The sequence below is a fragment of the Bacillus rossius genome, chromosome 2 (genome assembly GCF_032445375.1).
Source record: "Bacillus rossius redtenbacheri isolate Brsri chromosome 2, Brsri_v3, whole genome shotgun sequence".
NCBI classification, from domain to species: Eukaryota; Metazoa; Arthropoda; class Insecta; order Phasmatodea; family Bacillidae; genus Bacillus; species Bacillus rossius.
The window spans coordinates 73,347,852-73,372,180 of NC_086331.1; the positions used below are offsets into that span (position 1 = coordinate 73,347,852).

The window sequence follows — 24,329 nt, forward strand, 5'->3', positions numbered from 1 at the left end:
CCTTAACGACCATCATGGATCCGACATTTTATGATCAGTACATGCTACCAGGAGCTACCGCCTGCTAGTGGTCATTGCCACCATCTTGTTTTCGTCTGCTAGAGAACACCATCTTGTGTGTGTACTCGTCTTACCATCATGCTAGTTTTATTCTAACCCGCTACAGTGCAGTAATCATTGATTATTACTGAGGTTCCCGCCATCATGAAATTTGGGCGCCAACTTGAAATAATGTAATTATTTAGCTATAAATGCGCGAAAAATCCAAAAGTCTCCGAAAAAATCAATTATTAATTTACAAATTGAATCGATGGATTCCTGTCCACGGTTCGATTCTTGCCCAGTGACATTTGTAACTAATTATTAAACAAATTTTATATTCTGTTTTCCATTACCTTTCGCGGAGTTTATTAATCATTCACTCTACGAAAAACAACTCAAGACAATATACCTGACCAACGAATTAAATACAGTGACGATAAGCCAATCATGAAATTTTAATTTTTCAATCATCTGAATAACCTATAAGCCGATCATGTACAAGGCCACACATTCAGACCAATTGTCTTCAGACCATGAGACCGAGGCATGTCAATATTAGGCGTATAGGCTAGTCATTTCAGGACCGCATGGCCTTTTTCGAGGTTAACTAATTACATTCAATTAGTCCATCGTGACATTTTTTATACATACTAAAGGACCAAGTGGCCGTGAAAAATATTTTAGTAAAACAAAGAGGTTTTTAACTAGTAAATATTCAGTCACTACATTTTGTACTCCGCGCAATCAACGAAAAGGCAGCACATTTATCATTGGCTCCAATATTCATTGGCTCCAATATTTATTGGCTCCAATATTCATGGGCTCCAATATTCATTGGCTCCAACAGGCTCCAAAAGGCTCAATCAGTCTTTTAACTACAACAGTCTTTTGGCTCCAACAGTCTTTTGATTCCATCAGGCTTTTGGCTCCAATATTCATAGATTCCAATAGTCATTGGCTCCAATAGTCGACTCCAATTCTCATTGGCTCCAATAGTCATTGGCTTCAATATTCATTGGCTTCAATATTCATTGGTTCCCATATACATTGGCTCCAATATTCATTGGCTCCAATATTCATGGACTCCAATATTCATGGGCTCCTATATTCATTGGCTCCAACAGGCTCCAAAAGGCTCCATCAGTCTTTTGGCTCCAACAGTCTTTTGGCTTCAACCGTCTTTTGGTTCCATCAGTCTATTGGCTCCAATATTCATTGACTCAAATTGTCATTGGTTCCAATAGTCATTGACACCAATAGTCATTGACTCCATCAGTCATTGGCTCCTACAGTCATTGGCTCCAACTGTCTTTTGTCTCATCAGCGCCTAATATATTTGGCTAGAATTCTACGAGTCTAAGAGTGTATGAGACAACAATGCTACGAGTATAAAAGGATCTAGCAGGTTACGAGTTATACATGGCTACGAAACTGCGAGGCTACAGATTTACGAAGCTTCTAGAACACGAGTTTACGTGACTGCGAGAATAGAGGAATACAAGTCTGCATGAATACTTGACTACGAAGTTACTCGACTACAAGGCTCCAATTGGCGCATCTGTCTTCGTCGTAATTTTCTCTTTTGCTCCAACTGCACCAGCAGCATTATGTTATAATATTACAAGGCTACTTGCTCACGTAGCTTCAAGTCTACGAGACTCCAATGCATCATGACTAAGTGACTACGAGCCATGAGGTTACGAGACTATGCGATTGCAAGACTTCAAGGTTACGTGATCGCGAGGCTATAGGACTGCATAGCTTCCCGAACGCATGGTTACGAGACTGCATGACTAATTGGCCGCGCAGATACGAAACTTCATGACTCTAACTGACTACAATAGCACCATTCAGTGGTGAGAGTTAATTTATCTCATGCAAAGGTACTTGTTGCATGTAGTTCCGCTTTTCATCAAGAGATGACGCCACGTGTTGCTTGCAGGTAAATAATATTCATTTCTTTGCTGCATGACTAATTTACCGCGTGGCTACGAAACTTCATGTCTCTAACTGACTACAATAGCATCATTCAGTGGACAACTTGACTAAGAATCTTCAAGTTTACGCGACTGCGAAGCTACAGAGCTACGAAGCCTATAGAACACGAAATTACATGAATGCGAGTATACAGGACTACAAGTCTGCATGAGTACTTGACTACGAAGCTACTCACCTACAAGGCTCCAATTGCCGCATCAGTCTTCGTCGGAATTTTCTCTTTTGCTCCAACTACTCCAGCAGCATTATGCTATAAGATTACATGACTACATGTTTACGTAGCTAACGTCTACGAGGCTACTTGGATACGTAGCTTCAATTCTACGTGGTCCCAAGACATCATGGCTACGCGACTACGAGCCATGAAGTTACGAGACTACGTGACTATGTGACTACGAATCTTCAAGTTTACGAAACTGCGAGGCTACAGAGCTACGAAGCTTCTAGATCACAAGTTTACGTGACTGCGTGGATACAGGACTACAAGTCTCCATGAGTTCTCGATTACGAAGCTACTCGTCTACAAGGCTCCAATTACCGCATCTGTCTTCGACGGAATTTACTCTTTTGCTCCAACTGCACCATCAGCATTATGTTATAAGATTACAAGGCTACTTGCTTACATAGCTACAAGTCTACGAGGCTCCAATTCATCATGACAACGAGACTACGAGCCATGAGGTTACGAGAATATGCGATTGAAAGTCTTCAATGTTACGTGATCGCGAGGCTATAGGACTACGAAGCTTCCAGAACGCATGGTTACGAGACTGCATGACCAATTGGCCGCGTGGCTACGAAACTTCATGTCTCTAACTGACTACAATAGCACTATTAAGTGGTGAGAGTTAATTTATCTCATGCAAAGGTACTTGTTGCAAGTAGTTCCGCTTTTCAACATCAGATGACGCCACGTGTTGCTTGCAGGTAAATAATATTTATTTCTTTTATGCGGGATGCGGGATGCTCACTATCGATAGCATAAGAAGGATGGCTTCGATAGTCTCCAAGGAGAAGGAAGTTCATCCTTCCTGTTAGTGCTTATCATATTTCTCAACGTCTGCCATTTTGGCTTGTAACATCACGGCGGCCATCTCGGATGGGTGTGACCTTTACCTTTTACCGTAACCGCAGGAATGAACGCAAGAACACAGAAAAAACTATCAAAATATTGATAAGAATAATTAGGAGCACACAGAGAAAACCAAAATAATATTGGCAAGAATAATCAGGAGCACTCGGTAAAAACCACCATAATATTGTTAAGAATAATCAGAAGCACACTGAGAATTCCGACACACGTTTTCTTTGATATCATAAAATTACAGGAAAAAATACTTAAAAATAAAATAAATTAATAAAATTAAGAAAAAAAATACATAAAATTATGGCTTGAGAACTTCTCATTGATGAGCAAAGATAGAGTTCTAGTACAAGCCAGAATTTTATGTATTTAATTACTTTTTTTTATTTTTTATTAATTTTTTTTTTTTTTTATATTTTTCCCCTTTAATTTTATGATATCAGAGAAAACGTGTGTCGGTTTTCTCCGTTTGCTTCTTATTATTCTTGACAATATTATGATGGTTTTCTCCGTGTGCTCCTGAATATTCTTATCAATATTTAAGATGGTTTTTTCCGTGTTCTTGCGTTCATTCCTGCGGTTTCGGTCAAAGTTAAAGGTCACACCCATCCAAGATGGCCACCGTGACATTACAATCCAAGATGGCGGACCGTGAGAAATCTGAGAAGCACTAACAGGAAGGACGAACTACCTTCTCCTTGGAGACTATCGAAGTCATCCTGCTTATGCTATCGATAGTGAGAATCCCGCATCCCGCATCCCGCATAAAAGAAATAAATATTATTTACCTGCAAGCAACACATGGCGTCATCTGATGTAGAAAAGCGGAACTACTTGCAACAAGTGCCTTTACATGAGATAAATTAACTCTCACCACTTAATAGTGCTATTGTAGTCAGTTAGAGACATGAAGTTTCGTAGCCACGCGGTAAATTAGTTATGCAGCAAATAATCAAATATTATTTACCTGCAAGAAACACATGGCGTCATCTGTTGATGAAAAGCGGAACTAAATGCAACAAGTACCTTTGCATGAGATAAATTAACTCTCACCACTGAATTGTGCTATTGTAGTCAGTTAGAGTCATGAAGTTTCGTAGCCACGCGGCCAATTAGTCATGCAGTTTCGTAACCATGCATTCTGGAAGCTTCGTAGTCCTATAGCCTCGCGATCACGTAACATTGAAGACTTGCAATCGCATAGTCTCGTAACCTCATGGCTCGTAGTCTCGTTGTCATGATGAATTGGAGCCTCGTAGACTTGTAGCTATGTAAGCAAGTAGCCTTGTAATCTTATAACATAATACTGATGGTGCAGTTGGAGCAAAAGAGAAAATTCCGTCAAAGACAGATGCGGCAATTGGAGCCTTGTAGACGAGTAGCTTCGTAGTCAAGAACTCATGGAGACTTGTAGTCCTGTATCCACGCAGTCACGTAAACTTGTGATCTAGAAGCTTCGTAGCTCTGTAGCCTCGCAGTCTCGTCAACTTGAAGATTCGTAGTCATGTAGTCTCGTAACTTCATGGCTCGTAGTCGCGTAGCCATGATGTCTTGGGACCTCGTAGAATTGAAGCTACGTATCCAAGTAGCCTCGTAGACTTGTAGCTACGTAAACAAGTAGTGATGTAATCTTATAACATAATGCCACTGGATTAGTTGGAGCAAAAGAGAAAATTCCGACGAAGACACATGCGGCAATTGGAACCTTATAAACGAGTAGCTTCGTAGTCAAGTACTCATGCAGACTTGTAGTCCTGTATCCTCGCAGTCACGTAAACTCGTGTTCTAGAGGCTTCGTAGCTCTGTAGCTTCGCAGTCGCGTAAACTTGAAGATTCTTAGTCACGTTGTCCACTGAATGATGCTATTTTAGTCAGTTAGAGACATGAAGTTTCGTAGCCACGCGGTAAATTAGTTATGCAGCAAATAATCAAATATTATTTACCTGCAAGAAACACATGGCGTCATCTGTTGATGAAAAGCGGAACTAAATGCAACAAGTACCTTTGAATGAGATAAATTAACTCTCACCACTGAATTGTGCTATTGTAGTCAGTTAGAGTCATGAAGTTTCGTAGCCGCGCGGCCGATTAGTCATGCAGTCTTGTACAATGCGTTATGGAAACTATGTAGTCCTATAGCCTCGCGATCACATAACCTTGAAGTATTGCAATCGCATAGTCTCGTAACCTCATGGCTCGTAGTCACGTAGTCATGATGCATTGGAGTCTCGTAGACTTGAAGCTACGTGAGCAAGTAGCTTTGTAATATTATAACATAATGCTGCTGGTGCAGTTGGAGCAAAAGAGAAAATTACGACGAAGACAGATGCGCCAATTGGAGCCTTGTAGTCAAGTTACTTCGTAGTCAAGTGTTCATGCAGACTTGTAGTCATCTATCCTCGCAGTCACGTAAACTCGTGTTCTAGAAGCTTCGTAAATCTGTAGCCTCACAGTCTCGTAGCCATGTATAACTCGTAACCTGCTAGATCCTTTTAGTCTCGTAGCATTGTAGCCTTATAGACTCTTAGACTCGTAGAATTCTAGCCAAATATATTAGGCGCTGATGAGACAAAAGACAGTTGGAGCCAATGTCTGTAGGAGCCAATGAATTGTGGAGTCACTATACTGATGAAAGCAATAGACTGAAGAAGCCAATGACTATTTGAGCCTATGACTATTAGAACCAATAACAATTGGAGACAATGACTATTGGAGTCAATGATTATAGGAGCCAATGACTATTGGAGTCACTGAATATTGGAGCCAAAAGACTGATGCAACCAAAAGAATGTTGAAGCCAAAAGACTGTTGGAGCCAAAATACTGTTGGAGCCAGAAGACTGTTAAGCCAAAAGACTGATGGAGCATATTGGAGCTTGTTGGAGCCAATGAATATGTGAGCCAATGACTATTGGAGCCAATGAATATTGGAGTCAATGAATATTGGAGCCAATATATATTGGAGCCAATGAATATTGGAGCCAATGAATATTTGAGCCAATGAATAATGGAGTCAATGAATATTGGAGCCAATGACAAATGTGCTACCTTTTCGTTGATTGCGCGTAGTACAAAATGTGGTGACTGAATATTTACTAGTTCAAAACCTCTTGGTGTTACTAAAATATTTTTTAAGGCCACTTGGACCTTTAGTATGTATAAAAAATGTCACGATGTACTAATTGAATATAATTAGCTAACCTCGAAAAAGGCCATGCGGTCCTGAAATGACTAGCCTATACGCCTAATATTGACATGCCTCGGTCTCATGGTCTGAAGACAATTGGTCTGAATGTGTGGCCTTGTACATGAACGGCTTATAGGTTATTCAGATGATTGAAAAATTAAACTTTCATAATAGGCTTATCGTCACTGTATTTAATTCGTTGGTCAGGTATATTGTCTTGAGTTGTTTTTCGTAGAGTGAATGATTAATAAACTCCGCGAAAGGTAAAGGAAACAGGATCTAAAATTTATTTAATAATTAGTTACAACTGTCACTGGACAAGAATCGAACCGTGGACAGGAATCCATCGATATAATTTGTAAATTAATAATGGATTTTTTCGGAGACTTTTGGAATTTTTCCCGCATTTCTAGCTAAATAAATACATGATTTCAAGATGGCGCCCAAATTTCAAGATGGCGGGCACCTGAGTAATAATAAATGATTACTGCACTGTAGCGGGTTAGAATAAAACTAGCATGATGGTAAGACGAGTACACACACAAGATGGTGTTCTCCAGCAGACGAAAACAAGATGGTGGCAATGACCACTAGCAGACGGTAGCACCTGGTAGCATGTACTGATCATAAAATGTCGGATCCATGGTGGTCGTCAAGGTCAAAATCAGAGATCATGGTCAAGGTCAAGGTCAAAGTTTAAGGTCAAGATCAGAGTTCAAGGTCATGGTCAAAATTCAAGGTCAAGGTCAAAATTAAAGGTCAAGGTCAAAGTTCAAGGTCATTGTTCAAGGTCAAAGTTCAAGTTCAAGGTCAAGGTTCAACGTGAAGGTTCAAGGTCAATGTCAATGTTCAAGATCAATAACAAAGTTTTTGCCAACAGTCGATGTTAAAGGTATGTTGAACAGAAAATTTTACTAACATGACACCAGAACACTCTAGCAGACGAAAACAAGATGGTGGCCTCCAGCGGACGAAGACAAGGTGGCGAACATGACGACATACTGGTTGACGATATGTACCTTGTTATTGGTGGTGATAGGTCAGTCTGTAGGTAGCTTCTGTGGAGGAAGGATCTGTTGGTTTTTTTTTGCTCTTTGTGGTTTCGAACCAAGGACGGAAATAGATTTAATCAATTTGTATTCTAATAAGTAAATTTTTTGATGATTTTTAAATTTTTTTTCAAAAAAATCGTATAATAAATAAAAAAGTTCAAGATGGCGGGCGTATCGAAACATGCAACATTAAGATAATCCAATATGACGGTTGTAACATAAAGTGTAACGATGGCATCGTACTCAACCAAGATGGCGGGCGTAACGAAACATGCAACATTTATATAATCTAATATGGCGACCGTAACGATAGGTGCAACATTGGTTTTTAAGATTTTTATTATTCAATTCGATTATTCAATTTTTTTATGATAAAAATTGCGGATTTTAAAGATGGCGGGCGTAACGAAAATTGCAACTGTGACATCATAATCCTAAAAGAGTTATCGGAGGCTGTAGACATGGATGCTTAAGCTTATATTAGGAATTTTGTGGTTTTTATGGCAAAACCACTTTTGTGGTTTTCGAAATCCTAATTTTCTAATTTTTGTGGAAGAAAACGAGAAATTTTTCTTCAAAACGGGAATTTTTGAGTAATTTTGAGTCATTTTTGAGTAATTTTGAGGAATTTTTGAGTCCAAGATGGCCGCCGTGGCTTCACAAATCCAATATGGCGAGTAGATACTACAACCACAGCCAGAAGCCAGGGCCAGGAGCCACTATTACATACTACTATCAGGGTGTGTGTGGTAAAACAAGCTATTTTTTTTCAATAGCTGCCCATTCATTCGCGTTAGTGTGATACCTACTATTATTTTCTATAATCCTCAAACATACTGTATAACTGCAAGTAAAATAAGTTTACAAACCATGAAAAAACACTGTTCTATCACATGAAAAGTCTAAAAAAAATATAAAGCTTTCCTCATAAGACTGCTATAACCAATTTAAGAAATGCAATTGCTTCCACCAGATTTTAAACTAATATCCTACATACTCTGTCTTATATTGAGGATTTTCAAGTGACCCTGGTTGTACTTAATGAAATGCATGTTGTAGAAAAAAATACACAAGCAAGTGTTGTGTTTGTGATTTTTTGCATGAATTTTTGTTACAGCAAAGGTTTTTATATTTACCGATTCTTTATGCTAACCAGGCTTTTGTTTAACTGCTAACACCGACTCAAAATAAATTTTCTAAATGATTCCATACGATTGAATTTTTATTTCCTTGAAAACTATAACTTTTACCATGTCAAGTATTGCCAAGCAGTTTAGTTGTGGGAGCGAATAATGTCTGATACTCAGGTGTACTTTGGCGCCACGAATTCGGGAATTAAAGGGGCTGTTGTGACAGGTTAATTCTCTCAGACATTCTTGTGCTTCGCCACCCTATCTCGAGTCGCCTAGGTCATTAGTGGTTGTACTTGGGGCTTGCTTGAGAGGCTAGTCATGTTAGGCTGTCAGGTTACTGTTACATTTCTTCCTTCCACCCCTCACACATTACCGTCCTGCTAGACTTGCGAGTGGTTTTGAAAAATCCACCTTAGTCAGGCTGAGTTTTTTGAAGATGATGGTAATTTTCTACCTCCACTACTCAAGACCATGTCTGGTGTATCTTGGTGTGCTTTCTGTTTTCTTGTGTCATAAATTATTCATGGAGATTTTTATGACATAGTGCTTGAGATGTATCCGGAGATTCTTTTAAGTGGTGAATACCTGTTAGCAAACTAAAACTAACACTATTTTGACAGGAATAATTCAAACAAAAAGTTTCATTACTTAGTCGAATACTATACCTTAAAACATTTGGGAAACATTAACATGCAAGATGATTTCCCTTTCCTTGAGGACTAGCGAAGCCCTTCTGTTACCACTGTGAGAAAGTATACCGCATCAGACATATATATATATATTTATATTTATATATATATATATTCAACAGAATATGTGGTACCATTTATTTGCAATAAACGGAATTATTTTTAAATGGAAAATTAACTCTCGCTATTGGATTATTTAAAAGCCTGATTAAGTATTATATTTTAGTCTAAAATTTCAGTAGGCAACTGCGATTAGTTGCCGAGGCTAATATTGATTCTCGATCGTCGTCTGCATCGGTATCGAAAGGTCAATGATGTACTTAATGCAGCAAGGAGTTTACTTTGAGAAAAATTACCAAGCACTATGAAAGTGCTGTGCGTATTTTGGGTCCTATCCAAAAACATTAGTTGCAGTAAACATCAGAAATCCATTGGTCGAAGATATATATTGAATAAACATCGAAAACATATGTCCAACAAAGCTGACTAATGTTAATCAGGATGTTAATGCAACACCAAGGAAGTGGAATCAATGCAGCATTTTCACATTCTTCATGATTATTAGAGTCTCTAATAATAATGAAGAATGTGAAAATGCTGATTCTATAAACACTCTTCCAGATCTTGTTAATAATTTAGAATCGAAAGCTAACGAAGATAGTATCATATTCATTTAAATAAAAAAATATACATCTTATTCTAGTCGCCTCCATGAAGTTGAGAATAATATAGAACGACCTGAAGCTGACAATATCGAAGACTGCGATGAAGCGTTGAGGCCCAAACTATGGAAATGATAAACTATTCTGATCGTGCTTATGATGGCTACTGGGGCAATGACGATTTTAATTACTTTGAGACCGGTGTTAAATAAGAGGACACCAGATATCTTAAAAATATTAATAATAAATATGTAAGGAGGACGACAGTGGCAGATGAGATTGTTTACACAACATGGGAGAAATCCTAACATATTAGTCGACAGATTAAGGGCCGGTTTCACAAAGTCTGGTTATCGTCCGATTATCTTCTGATTAAAATGTAAGTGCTGGTTAGCAGAATTACCTGTTTCTCAATATAGGGTTAACAGTAATCACCCGATTAACTGATGGTAACCAATGGTTAAGTTAAAGACAAGCAGAGTTTCCGATTAATTGGCTACTGCTGATAGTTTTGAGGTTTTATGTATATTTTTGAAGCTGTTTGAAACCACATGGTATGCAAAACAGAGATAATTGATTGAATTCCCGCAGTGATGATGGCTAATGAATTGAACATTTTGTTTGAAGATGATGATGAAGAAATTGTTGATTATTTAAAAAGACCACGAATATTTCGAGTAAGGCCAAATCACTTTCAAATGAATGACAGTGATTTTGCTATGAGGTTTCGGCTTAGCAAAAATACGATCCTAGCACTGTTGCAAAAAATATAAAGACAGTTGGAAGTACCCACAGACAGGTTAGTGATGGATTTTTCCTTGGTTATCTATTACAAGCAAACAAAAAAAAGTACTTTTTGCGTGAGCTTCCATTTTAAATTTATTTGGCTATGTAAACATGTGAGTATAAACAAGTATTTTTGTTTTCATGAATTTTTCGGTCTCTCATATTGACCAACTTCTAGTAACCTTAAGGTTTTGTGCATCTGATGGATTTAAATTTCCGTTGGTGATTACTTCGGTTTACACAAGAGCACTGTATGTCGTATTGTAAAAAAGGTTACTCTTGTGATACCAATGCTCCGCAGAGAATATATTTCATTTCCCGAGACAGATGAACAATATCGGCTGTTACATGAATAATTTTACAATGTGGCACGATTTTCAAAAGTAATAGGATCTATTGACTTTACCCACATCACAATTATTTCTACAGGTATGAAGACTTACGTAGTGTGTAGTTTAGGGGTATTCCTTAAAGAATATACTTAAAAATCTAATCCTAAAATAACTTCATTCCATTCTCTAAACCGTCCTGAATTTAATAAAAAAAAACGGAAATATGAAATTCCAAATAGTTGAGAAAGAATGGTAAATGTCATAAGAAGAATGACCGTGTTAAAAGCTCATGACATAAAATGTTTGGTTGTGATTGTGATCAGTGTGACTGGTATTTTACTCGAAGAGAGAGCTTAATAATACATGGTAAGACTTCAAAAGCCATGCTCACTTACCAGAAAAAAGACAATGATTGAGATAGAATAAAAAATATACTGTATGATGAAAATTATTTTCTTGTCTCGAACATGTTTAAGTTCACAGCTCTCCTGATATCAAAAAAAAAAGGGCCCGCATGTCAGCCACGGAGTCGCTCGCTGCGGCAGGCAGCTGGTTCTCCTCGAGATACCGTATCAGCTCGTTGCAGTGAAGCCGGTAGATCCAACTGACTCCCGAGCCGCTCATGTTCATGAAAGAAAACAAACAAAACACACAGCAAAACCACTGCCGAAGCAGAGTAGCGCAGAAGTTGTAGCCGCGAAGGGGGGTCACAACTGAAAACGGAGAAAACAGCGAGGGGTCTTTACATTAAGACCCACGGCAGTGGCGGGCTGGTGCTGAAAAAACGAATGATATACAACAAAATATATCTATTTGTAGATGCATATATAAGTCGATTACAAGCAAATTAGCAACAATTATACGTTCCTCGTGCATTCCCGCGAGATATACAAGACAATCATAGTTACAATATTAAAACAATGTGGAGATAAAGTGGGCCAGATGGCGAAGCGTTAGAAGTAGCACAAAAATATGGGCCGCTAGGCTGAAAGCTACAGCAAGAAAGATATTATAATTACGACGCGGCTTGACAAGAAGTGTCCAATGCCATCGTGGCGTGCCCAACCGCAGAACATTTACGCAAGGCTACAGGTAGTACTCGGCGTGAGCAAAAGAAACTAAAGCAAAGAACTAAATTCAAGCAATGACCTTTAGGGTCCAAGATGGCTTATAAACATTACAAAACATGGCAAGAATACAAGGGTGAAAGAGCCGCCACAACGCGCAGGCAAGAATAATACAACATACTTAATACAGAAGCTAAGTTTCACAGCCGAGTACATACCACAACGCGACGCCAGCCCACAGTGACAGCCTTCGAGTCAGACGACCGAGAGACTGCGACGAATAAGCTAGGTGCCGGGTATATATAGGCCGGGAACAACTCTCGTCAGTGTGCGCTGGAGACGTGGCGGGGAATGGGGAAGAGAGGGGGGGGGGTTGGAAGGGGAGGATGGTGAGGAAGGGGAAAGGTGGAGAGGGGAGGGGAAAGGAGGGGAAGGAATACTGTGCAGTACCCACACTGCTTCTATGTAGTCAGAATAATATATATACTTTAGGGACTTTTAGCCCTACAGTAATCTTAAAACTTGCAAAGTTGGTCTTCTTAGATGGAAATTTTCTTTTCTATGTGGTGGTTTTAGTCTTGTAGCCATGAAGACTTTTAGACTTGTGGCCTTGTAGTCATGTTGGAAACTGATTGGTTAGTCTGAAATTTACAGATAATGAAATATTATATTCTTATAAATTAATGAAAAATTGTTATTGATTTAACTCAATAATTAATAAAAATAATTGTTGTTTTGACTTGCATATTATACAGACATTGGAAATAAATGGTGTTTGAAATAAATGGAATTTTTTCAGAGTATGTGTATTTACGAGTAATGTGATGAGAGCTGGGTTCGTACGGAATAGCCCCATTAAGTTTCTACAATTTTATTACTAACATTTAATTAATAATAAATAATTGCTCTTGAAAATATCTGTTCACATGTAACTCAATGTCTGTCAAGTCCCACAGTATGCACCCACCACTGGAGCTAGGCTCCACAGTGGTTCGCCCCTTAAATCACACCTCTCCCCACACATAGTCTCGCGTCACTCAGTCGTACTCTCATAGTCCCATCGCTCCGCATCACTCCACTCTCGTGGGGGGTGGGGGGAAGTCTCTCACTCTCGTCTCCAATCTCGCACTTTACTTCATTCTCGGAAACCTCCGAACTCTCGGAACTGCCGCGGAGGCTAGCATCGCTGCTTTTATACGTTTGGCGGACTTTCTGGAACCTACTGGGGTAGTTGTGACGTGTCGTGTCACCCCGGTCCGACCCGACACACGAAACTTCCAAAACAGCGATGTTTATACATGCCACTCCACGCGGTGGCATTGGGAAGCCCGCAGAATTCCCATTCAGCTAAAAGGTTCAGAGAGAATAGGACGGTGTGCTGTGAGCGGAGAAGAGTGGGTAGCGAGGACCCTTGTAATCCGGCTAGGCACGCATGGCATGCCTACTTCAATGGATGGCGCTTTACATCAGTTGCCGTACAGGACCACAAGCCCACTCCGAACCGGGCGTGCATTGCGGTCTTGCATCCTGCATTCGTAACACAGCCCCCTCAAATCGATTCGTCCCGAACAGGTAACGCATCCATTCCGGCATATTTCCTTATTCGGTCCAAATAAACCACTTTCAGCTATCCCCACTTTCCTCTCTAATTGCGGTAGACCACATCATTTTAACTGATTCGCCGCTTCGTGACTTAATTTTGTTTAAGCATGTTATAGGTCTCGCTAGCATATGTTCATTGGCCTCAAACACTCTTCACAGGAGTTTGCCCGGCAGAGGCTTAACCGTACCTGGATTATGCATTCTGTGTTATTTTGAGTAATGAAAATTTATTTGAACCCTATTTTCAGTATTTGTCTGCCGTGTTTCCACATGATGAGTGTAAAAGGAACCATTTGCCCCTACGCTGTGATTGCGCCTGTACATCTTCGCTGTAGGTTGGTACCATATTTGACCAGCAACAGTCTTCCTAACCAAATACGCAAGCGCTAATGTCTCCAGAATAAACTATAGTTGACCATTTAGGAAATAAAACTGTCGTTATCTAAATAAAAAATTGTTCGCTATGCAATATGTCTAACACACAGAACTCCTGATTTGGACCTGGTTCCATATTGTTTAACACCTGTCTCGTGGCGTGATCTCATCTCCACTTCCGCGTTCCACACTTAATGCTCTACACATGATGTGCCAGCCAAATTTAACACAATCTGGCATTCAAAACCTCACTGCTTAATTACCTGCCCCAGTAACCCACATTGCAACCCACAGGACGACATCTCTTAGTACAATGTAAACAAACTATAGCTTATTGCACCGACTTTTTAAAAATATATCACTATTATCAGTACACAAAGCTTTATTCACAGAGAATAAAATGAACGAAAATTATTTACGTGAAAAGTAGTTGACTTTACAGCTGCAGCGATTTTTTTTCCAAAGATGTAACCTCCGGTAGCTTACTTATATTGGTCTCTTTCTCCCATTCCCTTCTTATTTGGGGCTTAGTAAATAAGATCGGTCCTGGTTTTTCAATTATTCACACATATATTTGTATATAAAGAGTTACAAGAGATTTGGATTGTTCTAAAATATCTTACCATATTATGGCTTTCTAGATAGATTTATTAATTTGGAACCCATAGCCTCTTTTGAATTGTGTGTGTAGATAGACATCTGTGTTCGCTACGTCATGGGGGCTGAGTTACAGAATCCAGTAAATGAGTAGCTAACATATTCTGATGCAGTACTGATGTACAGTTTAAGTGTTGAAGAAAACTGCCAGGAAACTGCTTAATGTGTTGTCAACATTGTAGATTGTGTACATTGTGGTTTGTTACGCACACATTGTGATACATTTTTAATTAATGTGCCAGATTCTGAACAAATCTCTTTGTGAGCAGTAAAATCATTCGTGTTGTACAGGAGATTATGCGGAGAGTCTTTTTTTTGTTGCATTTTGCCAAAAATCACTGTCATGCTTCGTTTATGGTTTAATTTCAGTCCGAAATATACTCAGAGTGTACTGAAGAATCCCGAATAAAAATTTTAACCTACATGCACTCAAGAAGACTGAACCAGGACAGCATAAGCTAGTCCTGTTTTAGTATCCAAAGTGAACTAGAATGATGAATCCAGATTAAAAGTAAGATCTAGAAAATCAGGGTTCTACTATGAGCGAAACAAGAGAAAAGTCATCATTTTTTAGGTGTCAAGTATGAACAAGCATTGGAGAGTCGTTGAAAAAAAAAACAATTTAAAATGTATTAAAATAAGGGACGAAATTTCGAGAGACAATTAAAAATAGTAAACAATAAAATGCGATAAAATTAATAAAACAATTTTTAATTCTTAACTCGCAGCATTAGCTCTTATTGGGGTTGGCTGCAAATAAATTACATTTAATAATATTTAATAGTATATGAAAATGGCAAAAAATATATCATCGCCATTTATAGTTTAGATTCACTATTATCTGTGTTTAAGACAACATCTAAAACATATGATAAACTTGCCAAACAGCTCATGTTCACTCCTATTTCAGTTTGCGCTGACTCCACTCCAAGTAATTTCTAGTACAAAATATAAATCTTCTCAGAGCTACAAATGAATGTGGAGCAACACTGCCTACTTGAAAGCTTCTGATCAATGTGTGTCTGTTGCAGAGCCTGCAGTTTTGGGTGACACTGACATGGAGTGATGCACTGTTGATGGTCGTTTGTGGCATTGATGTGGCCTGTAGGAGGATGCTTACATCTGTGTACCTGTTTCAGTGCCCTCTCCTTGAAGAGTTACCGACATATGTTGTTTTCAGATTCTTAGATACAACCAACTGTCACTAACGTGCCTGAAACTGTCGTTCGAGCTCCTGGGAGCAGAAATATCTCTGGATAGATTGGAGCCGAAAGACAGGGCCTGAAGAAGCCATCTGGGCCTCCAAACTGAGACCTACTACAGCAAAATTGAGCAGTGATAAAAATTAAAATAGAATAAGGATGGAATCAGTGAAAGTCTGTAATTTTTTGGGGTGGGTGGGAAAATTCAGGATATCAAGTCCCACTTACTGCTTGATTGTGGAGAGAGATATCTCGTAGCTACATCCTCGTATTAATGATGGAAGTAAGATCCAAAAACAAAATAATAAGCACAGATGAAGCCACAAGAATAAAACTAAAAAAACACTATCATACACAACGTGATAGGATTTTCTGGGAATAAAATTCCCAAAGTTACGTGACTACATTCCGTATTTAAGGTTCCAATACTGTGCATGATGTAAAAACGCCAAGAATTTAAAAGTATCTAGAAAGGAAGTCCCAATACACTTGTTATAAAGTTAGTCAAGTACCGAGCATAATTAATGTATCCCCTAATGTATGGAAGTAAGACAAGGGGGGTGGAATAGAGTTAACTACAAAGCCATCTAAGGAGAGGGTGTTCCGATTGGCTAACAGGAGAGACTGGAGAAGGGAGTTCAATAGGATAGCCTTAAGGCAAAAAGGAGGTACTGAGATGAGTAAGGCCTCAGTTAGTGGTGCTGCCTGGGGGTACCCAGAGAAACTACAGAGTTCTTTAATTTTGTTTCTATGTCGTCCAAGAGATGTGTCGCATTGGGTAGCATGATGTGCACTGACATGTGGAATGGAAGGGGGGTGGGAGTGCAGGAGACAAAATGGTGGGTGATACTAGGACCAGGGGAGAGGATAGGGAAATCATGTCGACAAGGTGGCGAGAAAAGAACATATGGGCTGGGAAGGGAAGAAAATGGCAGTCAATGGTGGGAACCATGCTTATGTAGGCTGGATGCATGGTGCTATGCGTGTCTGGCACGAAAGGAATGGGAGCCCACATGTAAAAACATACAATGCCTGCACCGGGCTCTTGAAGCCATACATGATGGCAAATGGGGAAAACCAACATGGTGATAACATAGATCTACCAGCCATTAATGCTGTAGCACTAGCAGTGGGCGGACCGACTGCAAGTGCTTAAATAACAAGCGCTCCATTGGATTTAAGAAAATAAATAAAATTAGAAATAAGCCCCTAAACACAGATCAAAAGTACAAATAACGAAAACATGAGATGGTGTAGAGAAAATATCTTATTTGCGCACATACTTCCCCATTGAAATGTGGAGCATAGGACCTAGTCAGGGAAAAATAATTTTAAAAATGCCATAGAAAGGTTAAATATGAATCATTTGAATTATAATAAATAATGTCATACAATTTTGTTGAGGTGGAAGTAAGGAAGTTTTATCTCAGATGTTGGACATGGTGTAGATTCGCCAAATGGGCACAATGAGGGAAGCCGAAAAAATCTGGCAAAGAAATGAATCTCTGTCCTTGAGAACTCAGTGAAAATTGGGGAACATACTCCCTCTGTATATGACATCTGGGTATGAACCCCTGTATATTAATCATTCCAGATGAAACCAGAGAAAGGCACAGGGACTTAGTCCTCACTTTCTGGAACTGGAAAATATGATAATAAAATGTCATACCTGTTCAAAAAGTGAAGTGAAAACCTCGGTCTCATAACCGAACTTTATTAGCTTAACATAGAATCAGGTTATCGACACTCTTAAAGGTGATGAGTCTTAGAGGCTGGAATAGAGATAACTTATAGGGAACTTCCCAAAGCTAGATTGGGCAAGAAAACACCAAAAATAAACACCTCGAAGGGCCAAAAGTAACATATTATAAGGAGATTTAGCAGCTTAAGCAATAGGCACTCTGATTGGTACAAGATAATCCAAGCTATGATTTAAAAGTGTTTTAATTTTTTTAAATTAATACAAGCATCAAAATTTTAATACTTAAAAAAAGTATAAAATATTTTTAAATCATATTATTATTCTAAAGGGACAATTATCTATAAGTAAGAAATCTGATCGTCTATGACTAGCATTAGGTTTAACACTGCCTGAGAGGGTATTTGAACAGAGGTCATCCAAAGGTGATTAGTGGGAGTGGAATCCAAAGGGCACTTGGAAGAGTTCATAAGCACATAGGCTAATAGGACAGAAAATTTTTTAACATTGATGAATTTAGTGCTGCACAATGGTTAAACGTTACCTAAGTTCTATTTTAGAAACAGCAATAAATCCATATGCTGTCTGGATGTCGCAAAACTCCAAAAAATGTAAAATAATATCATAATATTTATGGCAAAAGAGACTACCAACTTTGGGGAGAGTGCAAATTTTTTTAAAATGTTGAAGTTTTTTGTAGCTAGATGTAAAATCTACGGGGCTGAAGTTCTGTGTATGTAGTTGTACATATATTTATTAAAAATTAAAATTTAAAAATAATTTAAAGTAAAACAACACATCATTTTAGATGTTTATATTAAAATTCAATGTAAATTGTTAAAAATAGTAATAATTATTCAAAAAATTTATTTACATAATTATAAAATTTGTAGAATAGTAGTAAATATTGTGAACTTTAAACCTGAAAAGATGTCAAGTATTATAAAATTACTTGGAAAATCAAACAGTAAAGTGTGAACTGTGTTCAAACAAACAATACATTTAGAATCAGGGAAGCTTTGCCAAGGAAACCTAGAACAAACATGAGAGGAAAAGGAATATGTAAACTGTGTCAACATTAGTGAAACATTGACATCGTAAGAAATTAATAGTAAAAAATTCGTTTGGTAAACTGTGTAAGAAAATTTGAATTTACTGCTTTGTTGCTCATAGAACATTCGTTCAAATAAATGGACTTTATGTCCGAAAAAAGTATCATCTTATTGTCAGCTTAGGAAATGTGTGGCAGATACAACCTACTAATACAAAAAATGAATTTAGAAACCTTTTCGCTGAAGGCAGAAGTTATTGCTCCATTTTCGGTGATCACGAAAACAATCAAAACAAAAGCTACATACTTTGATGAGGGATTTATTGCTTAGGTGTTTTGTAATACAAATAAATGACTTGAATACTTTTACAATAATCAAAATTAAATAAAATTCATGGCAGTACTATTGTGTTTTAATTATATAAAAATAAATATGTTTCATTTATAAACATAATCTAGAAACTTTTTAAATTATATTAAGCCTTACATGAAAAAAATTGAGATTTTTTTTAAATGTTAAATACCTTTAATAAAGAACGTTATTTAACTACCACATGCTTAGAATATAGAAATGGGGCCAGTAACATAACATTGGCTTTTAAAAAATATATAGCCTCTATACTTTGTTATAGTATAAGCATGCCTAAATAAAGAAAAAATAATCGGCTCGAAAAATTTAATGCAGAAAGAAAATTGCATTGTGAGGAAAGGCACATATCGGCCGTAAAATCATATACGCAGTGAACTTGTGTTTACAAACACATTGACGGAGTGTGGGCAGGCGCTGGCACGCAGAGGTTTATCGCATCTGCCAAGAACCTGTGACGTAGGATGGCCCAGCCGAGGCCGGAAAGAGGATGGTACTCCTGGTCAGGCGTCTAGAATGTGGGAGAAGAGGAGAGGAGCAGTTGGTAGCTCGTAAAGGTGGTTGCGTGCACAAGGGCGCAGACAAAAATCAAACAAACCCTAACATTTAATTTTAAAGAAAAGAAACATTTTTGAGAACAGAAACGCGGACACAAAGGCGACCCGAATGACAGACCTAACAAAAAAAGGCATAAAAATACCGCGCTTACATGGTCGGACAAACAGATAGGTTCAATTAAAATAATAAGAAGCTAAAAGAGAATATATTCACCCATAAATTGGATACAGAACTAACCCATTAACATAGCAATTAACAAGACAAATACATAAACCTAACGGAAACTGATATTGTAAAAAAAAAGGCTCTGAGGTTTTGAAGGGTAAATAATTACGTTGGACAAACATACTTACAGAGAAAAAACAAACCTCTGTGTTTTTTATAGTCTAGTATAAAGGGGGAAAAAATAAAAATTGTTTCACGAAGACCGTACTGTCTAGCATTGGAATTGACTTGTTAAGAAGGCAAATTGGAGCAAGCTTACATCGCTTATTTACTAATCTGGCATGCGCCCGCCGTGAAGATGGGGTTGTTCGGGAATGTTGAAACAAAGTGCTTCATAGGCCGTTACTGAAGCGTGCGAGCTTCTGGGAGCAGGAACATCTCTGGAAAGATTGGAGCCGAAAGACAGGGCCGGAATAAGCCATCTGAGCCTTCAAACTGAGACCCACTACAGAAAAATTGAGAAGTGATATAAATTATAATGTAATAATTAATATAACAATAATGCGATCAAGGATGATCTGAAAATTAATGGGTGTTGTTGCAAATTCAGGTTGTCGAGTCCCACTTACTGCTTGATGGTGGGGAGGGATATTTCGTATCTCCATCCTCAAATATATTACAAAAGTAAGGGAAAAAAACAGAACAATAAGCTCATGCGAAAATACACGAAAAAAAACTGAAACACTACATTATCACACGAAATGTGGAAGGAGATTTTGGGAATAAATGGTCAAAATTTACATAACTACATTCCATATTTAAAGTTCCGATATTGTGCTTTTTGTAAAGACACCCAAAATATAAAAAAATTCTAAAGTAGAAGTCCCCATACAAATGATATAAGATTGGTCGAGTACCGAGAATAATTAATGTCTCCCCTAGGGGATTAAAGGATAGCAAAGGGGGCTGGAGTAGAGGTAACCACGAAGCCATACCAGGAGAGAACATTTCGATTGGATAACAGGAGCGACTAGAGAAGATATTTCAATAGGATGGCCTAGAGGCAAGAAGGGGTGTTCTGAGAAGAGGAGGTAGTGGCGTTGCCTGAGGGCACACAGAGAAACTACAGAGTGATTGAATTTGGTTTTTAAGTCATCCGAGAGGTGTTGCGCAGGGCAGCGTGACATGCATTGGCGTGTGAAAAGGAAGGAGGGAGGGATGGTGGTGAAAAATGGCTGGTGAAACTATGGTCAGGGGAGAGGAGAGGGAAACCATGCCGTTATTGTGGCGAGAAATGTTTATGCAGGCGGGGAGGAGAAGAAAATGCCAAATGATACTGGGTACCATGCTTACACAGGCTGGTTGCATGGTGCCGTGTCTGTCTACCACAGTGCGAATGGGAGCTCGGATCTAACGAATGATGCAGTGCCTGCGCCGGGTACTTGAAACCGTACGTGAGAGCAGTCAGGGAAAATCGACATGCTGCTAACATGATGCTACCGGTCATTAATGCTGTAGCACTATCAGCAGGTGGACCAACTGCTTAATAATGCTTAAATAATAAGGGCTCCACTGGATTAAAAATGTTTAATAAAATTAGATCTGAGCCCCTGAACAGTAATTAAATGTACGAATAACTAGAAATATGAGATGGTCCTGATAAAATCTCTAATTTGCGGCGCAATATTTCCAAACAAACTTAAAGAAAATTTCGGGTACGAGATCCACCCATCAAATTGTAGATGTTGCATAGGCCACCAGTCAGAGGTTTTATTTGTTAGTCCTTCAGTTTTGAAATTTAAGCTTCGAGGTAGTATCGTTACAGTGTGGGTTAACTTGAGGTAATGTTAGTTTTCTCATCTCTTGTGATATTATTTTATGGAAGGCGAGAACCACAAGCACTGCATCAGCGTGGATGTCATCAATCCCCTGCCGGAAATATCCATACATAAGAGTCCTTCAGAAATGAGACAGTTACATCGAGAACACCCCAGAACCACACGTTTTTACTCCCACCATAGTTGGCCATGGAATGCCAGCACAACCATACACCACTCCCTCGTTCCCTGGGCCTAAACTGCAACTGCAACAGAAAAATATATTAAATCCTGTTTCCATAAGGAAATAAATTATTCTATTTATGGTAAACTACTATAAAGATTCCCTTCGGCTAAAATAAGATTATTTAATAATAGGTAACTATGAAAAATATTGACTCACATAATATGAATTTAAAAAAAATTAATTAAAAATACCCAACAAGACTTTGTACATGTTTACAATTAGAGTACGGGAATTCCAATACCATCTAAATGCATGTGGTGGCGAAAATTTTTGGTACCAAACATTTATACAGAAATGTGTTTCATGTTGTCACTTTGCATGGGAAACAGTAATAGTAATTAATATTAAGTGAAGTCGAATATTATTTGGTTATCATTTTTTTATTCAATAATTATTCCCCTCAGCCATTCAGAGAGTTGAATTAAAGAAAGCCACCAGGGTCTGAACAGAGCCTATCCAAACTCTTTGGCCAAAAACCGTAATGAGTTGTATTCCTGTCAAATATAATATAACCCATCTCTGACACCAAATGTGATTGCCTGCCAGCTTACTCAAAGCCTGGGATTCCAACCACATGCCCATTCAATACAAACACAATTATCAGCGATAGCAAATCCAGGGATTCTTCACAACAACCTTGGGTACTAGCGAATCTACTATGCTCCTAAATATTTTCACCAATGCATGACACCACCATTGAGGGTACCTTTAATGCTGTTTTTTGCAGGAGTTCTGGCCAACAACTAATGGTGGGCTCGTGGGCCCATTGAGGTAAGCAATCAGCACCTGAATTAATCGCCTTCGAGTTCGCGCATGGGTATTTTTCCGGCAGACTAGGCTGCTAAAATTTGTTTCTCCCTCGCCCCATTAGCTACACTATAAACAAATCATTACCATCCCTTACCAATGGAAGTGGTGTGAGCTTGAGTAAGAAGTGCTATGTATTCGCATCATATTCCTTTACATGGAGAGGACTTCCCTGCTCATGCGACATTCAATTCTGGAAACACCTTTCCAGTGATCAAAAGTGTTTTTTCTCCTCGTATATCTGTGCACCCACGCAATATTAGACTTTACACCCACAGCTTGTTGAATGTGCATCAAGTGGCAGGCACAGGCATTCCCTTCCAAGGGACAGTTACAGGTACACTTTATATAACTCTTCAATGAACCAGATTTCTTAACATGCCCGATTATCCCTTATGGGATAACATATACTTCCCTCGCGAAGCACAACTGATATGGCAGGGCCTCCTAAGGCATCGGGAAACGGAAATGTCATTTCCTCCAGATTTGGAGGCGGTTAGAGTAAAAAGCTCCAATGAGAGGCTGAGGCAACCCATCCCACCATCACAGCGAACCTTAAAACAACCCCCCCCCTCCTTCTAAAAAATTCAGCTAAACCAGAGGTTGACTAAAATAAATGCCTCAGCAATGAGTACATCAAGGCGCCTATTAAAGTCCATCACGGACCTCTCAGAAAACGCAGGGAGCTCGTGATCAGACTGAAGTGCAGAATTACTACCAGTGATGTGTTTATGATGGACATTTGTGGTGCTGATGCAACTTGCCTGGAGCATGCTGATGGATGTGTCTTTGTTACAGAGACCTCTGATTACTGAGTCACCAGAATGGTGTAAATCACTAATGATGGATGTGTGTTGAAGTGATGCCGACTTGTCAAGGATGCTGATGGCTGTGTCTCTGTTGCAGAGCCCACTGCTTGGGGAGTCACAGGCACGGTGTGATGAACTGATGATGGATGTTTGTGGCACTGATGCAGCCTGCCTGGAGGATGCTAGCCGCTGTGGCACTGCACTGGCAGGTCCAGGACAGTGTGATTGCATCGCCCGGTACTTCCTCATAGAGTATATCTCGTGGAAGGCGCCAGTCAACCGTTAATCTTAACCAGTTACGAATGCTTTGAGATTAGGTTACAGGCCTTATGTCGCTACTTGCATATAACTGGTAGTTAGTTTATGTTTCTGTGGTATAATTTATGTGAACACTGCATATTGTAATCATTTAAATTGTATTGCTCCTTATATAAGAGCGGTTATTTTGAAGGTCAGTAATTAATAAGGTTTTTTGTCAAAAATATTGTTAAAATTTAAAAATTTCTGGAAGAAAATTACATACTTATTATAGTTAAGATTTTAAGTTATTATTTTGTTGGTGAATATAATATTTATAATTATTGTGTATCTGTTAATTGAATAAACTAAATATTTGTGGACATGTTTGTTATTTATTAATACAGACTGGGTTAATATTAAGTAGATTTTATATTGCCCTACAAAATGAAACTTACTGTTTAGCAATCTACAGGAATATTTTTCCCTAAAAATACTATTTTTCAAGTATAATTTCACCTCTGTCATTGATATCCTATTCATTAAAACCTATCCTACTTACAGTAATGTGAAATTTTTTTTAAATTAGAAACGCCCATGATACCTTCAGTATAGCCATTTACGCTGTTCGAAAAATACGTGACAAAAAACGAAATCACAAAGTTAACCTACAATGGTAGAGTGCAATAGCTTTTAAATTATGTT

The 24,329-nt window shown here is 38.5% G+C and overlaps 1 protein-coding gene across 2 annotated transcripts in view; it reads left to right on the plus strand.

The window, feature by feature from the left end:
- LOC134528786 (uncharacterized) overlaps positions 1-24,007 on the plus strand; it is a 195,577-nt gene extending 171,570 nt beyond the window's left edge. For both annotated transcript variants that reach the window (XM_063362452.1, XM_063362453.1), the window contains one exon: positions 23,485-24,007. In XM_063362452.1, coding sequence (XP_063218522.1) covers positions 23,485-23,673 — 189 coding nt within the window. In that variant the 3' untranslated portion in view covers positions 23,674-24,007. The remainder of the gene's footprint in view (positions 1-23,484) is intronic.
- The last annotated feature ends 322 nt before the right edge of the window (positions 24,008-24,329 follow it).